General features: G+C 43.1%; 1 protein-coding gene across 1 annotated transcript in view; it reads right to left on the bottom strand.

Annotated features, from left to right (window-relative positions):
- Window positions 1-6: 6 nt before the first annotated feature.
- exoc6 (exocyst complex component 6) overlaps window positions 7-3,265 on the bottom strand; it is a 58,389-nt gene continuing 55,130 nt past the window's right edge. Inside the window, exon 23 of the mRNA XM_005748727.2 lies at window positions 7-1,736. Within this exon, the coding sequence (XP_005748784.1) occupies window positions 1,610-1,736 (127 nt within the window). The 3' untranslated portion in view covers window positions 7-1,609. The remainder of the gene's footprint in view (window positions 1,737-3,265) is intronic.

Here is a 3,265-nt window from a genome sequence, read left to right as displayed (position 1 = left end):
TAACAGCATCAAAAGATGCAGAGAAATCTGTGTGTGCAAGGCTGAAGCTCAGCACTGAAGCTCAGCGCTGAAGCTCAGCGCTGAAGCTCAGCGCTGAAGCTCAGCGCTGAAGCTCAGCGCTGAAGCTCAGCGCTGAAGCTCAGCACTGAAGCTTCAGCACTGAAGCTCAGCGCTGAAGCTCAGCGCTGAAGCTCAGCACTGAAGCTCAGCACTGAAGCTCAGCACTGAAGCTCAGCGCTGAAGCTCAGCACTGGCTGCCTGTCACCTCCAGGTGTGAGTCTGAGTTTCAGCTGGAACACAGCTCGCTCTGCCATCCACAGATCACACATGTGAACACGATGCAGACACTCTGCTGTCCTCTCTGGACCAATGCTCATTTAAAATGGACTGAGGCAAAGTGGGAAACTGTTCTGAGGTCAGCCAAAACGACATGTTTGGACTAAAGACGGGAGGAAGAGTCTGCTTTGTTACCAGCACTCAGCCTTCATCGCTGATGGTGTGGAGGCGCATTAATGCCTATGGAATCAGCAGCTGGCACATCTGGCCATCAATGCAGGAAGGTGTATACAGGTTTTAGAGTATTTTTCAGGAGAGACCTGCATATTTCAGCAGGACAACACTAAAGCACACACTGCAGCTGTTCCAGCAGCACAGCTTCACACAGTGGGAAGCGTCCGTCTTTTCGTTTTAAAGATGTGCCATCAAATTCAAAACGTGCTATTATTCTTAAAATGGGACATTTGTTCAGTTTAAATATCTGATCTGTCTTTAGTTCTGCTTTTCTTTACATTTTAAACAGAAGGGGCTGCATGAGTCTAAGCTCAGACTGAGTGTCTGTGGAAATCTGTTTTCAGCTAAAATAGGCTCATCCTAATGCACAACAACAAAAAGAAAGAAAGGACTTCAGCAGGTTAGCATGGGCTGACATATTTACTCGTTAACGACCACACTCCAAACAGCTGGTTTACACTGACTAGGTTAACCAGCAGATAATCTTACTGCACAGGGCTTCGGTTTATAGATGTGTCTGACAAAGCATCAGATAGTGATTGGTGCCATTCACTGGTGTTACTGACCTTTGACCTCATCGTCCCAATAGTTGTGCCTGTCATTTCCAGCGCTCTCGCTCTGCAGCAACCATTGCACTCCCACAAAAGTACAAAACATAGTTCGTCTCATCGTCTGCATTAAAAATACTTTACAAACATTTTACTGCTTGCTCCTGTGTCAGTGAACTGCTGTATGCCGTTTATCGTCGAGTATTGAGTCAGCTAAGGAGACTTTGTGTGTTTGCAGAGTCCTGCACACTCTGAACAGTTTGTCTATTGCTTTGCCTTCATGTAAAGTGTGTGTGTGACTTGTGTGTACATGTAAGCTGTGTATCTGTCCCTCGAATTCCCCGTGTGGTTCACAAGTGTGTCTTTGCCATTTGGTGTGTTGTTTTTACATATGTGAAAAAGTCCTTCTGTTGGCAGTTCAACGCGTGCATGTGACGCCATTCATGTTTACATCTTTTAGTCTCTTGTTTCACACACATCACTCCTGCCTGTGTGTGTGTGTGTGTGTGTGTGTGTGTGTGTGTGTGTGTGTGTGTGTGTGGGGGGGGGGTTTAAGAGGACATGCCATTGACCAGACTCCTCAGCTGCTTGACTACAGTCTCTATCAGCTTCTGTTTGTCTCTGTCATTCTTCCTGAACTGGGAGAAGATGTTGTTCTTCTTACTGGTGTCCTTCATCCTGCACACAGAGACACATGGAGAGGATCACTAACAAATGATTCAGTGAGAAAAAACAAAAACACTTCCTCATGTAGTGGAGACAAAGACGGTTTTGTCTGCAGACGGCTCAGTTGAGCTACGTTAGCTCTGGAACATTTGTATTTCAGCTCGTTTGAGTCTGGTGTGGAGTAAACAGCTGAACTTGGATCAAAGCACATCAACAAAACTTTAATGGGAATTGAAGATGCTTGACTGTGTGATGGTATTTGAACAGAGGACTGTGGGTCAGGGAACAATGGACCAGAACTAACTACGACATGTCCTGTTAAAAAGCAGAACGACTGTCCAAAGGTTTGCCTGCTCGTAAAGGATTTCTTCTAAAGAATTCCACCTTTAAATACGATGCATTAAATAAATGTGTTATTGGACCTTAATAACAGCATTGTTTCTCCTCCGTCTCACCATGATTTGACAGCCTCTGATTCTGACTTGAATGTATTTTTTATTTGGACGTCTCCCTCTCTTATGAAGATGGCCTTCAGTCATTTAGCTCATTCTCTCCAGTTACACTAAATACTTTGTATAATGGGTAAGATCAAATCCCCCTCATTTTGCCAGCTGTCTTGGATCTTTCACAAGCATTTCCACAAGCTTTGATCCCGGCTCCATTATTATTTTCCTTTTACATCCTTACTTTAGTCAGTATTGTTTCATTGTTTTTAAGCCTTCTTATCAATTCTGTGCCTATGACATTCAGTTGTATGTGTCTCTGAACAGGCTGTCCACCTGACTGTTGATCCTGGATTAGTAACTGGCTCCAATGACTCAGGCTATTATGGCCCCTCCTGTAATACATGCAAGAATCAGTGAAGTGCTTCTTGTTGCTCATCTGCAAAGATCAGCGTTCATCATTTTGGCCTCACAGCTGATTCCTCTCTGAGGTTTGGCCCACATATGAAGTCCTTATGTTCCTGTTTCTTTTTGGAACAGCATATAGAGAGCTATACGCTCTGAGCTAGAGAAAACTACATGATTATTGTAATGCCTTATATACTGGTTTATATAAATCACATCTTTCACACTGACCAGAGATACCTGCTGCAGGTAGCCTCACTCTAGTAAACCAGCTCACATAACCCCAGTTTTATTCTGTCCACACTGGCTCCCAGCTGACTTTGAATTTGCTTTAAAAGTCTGATATTTACATACGTAGAACTAAAAGCTCCAGAGTATGTAGCTCAGCTTCTGTTAAACACACTCCTGCTTCCTGTCTTTGCTCAAAATCTATGACTTGCCCCACTGCACAGGGAGGGAGCAGGGTCTGTAGTTTTACTAGGATCAGAGAAAATCCACAATAACTCAGTTCTGTTCTTTATCATCATATAATCTGTGTGCTGTACAATCACTGCACGCTGAAAACAGAACAGCTCAAGATTAATGATGATGATCAAGATTAATCATGTCCATGATGAGTAAACTCACCACAAAATCTCTCCTGTTATTATTATTATTATTATTATTATTATTATTATTATTATTATTATTATT

Source organism: Pundamilia nyererei, unplaced genomic scaffold (assembly GCF_000239375.1).
Source record: "Pundamilia nyererei isolate P.nyererei 1_Seehausen unplaced genomic scaffold, PunNye1.0 scaffold00228, whole genome shotgun sequence".
In the NCBI taxonomy this organism is placed as follows: Eukaryota; Metazoa; Chordata; class Actinopteri; order Cichliformes; family Cichlidae; genus Pundamilia; species Pundamilia nyererei.
This window is presented reverse-complemented; position numbering and strand designations above follow the sequence as displayed.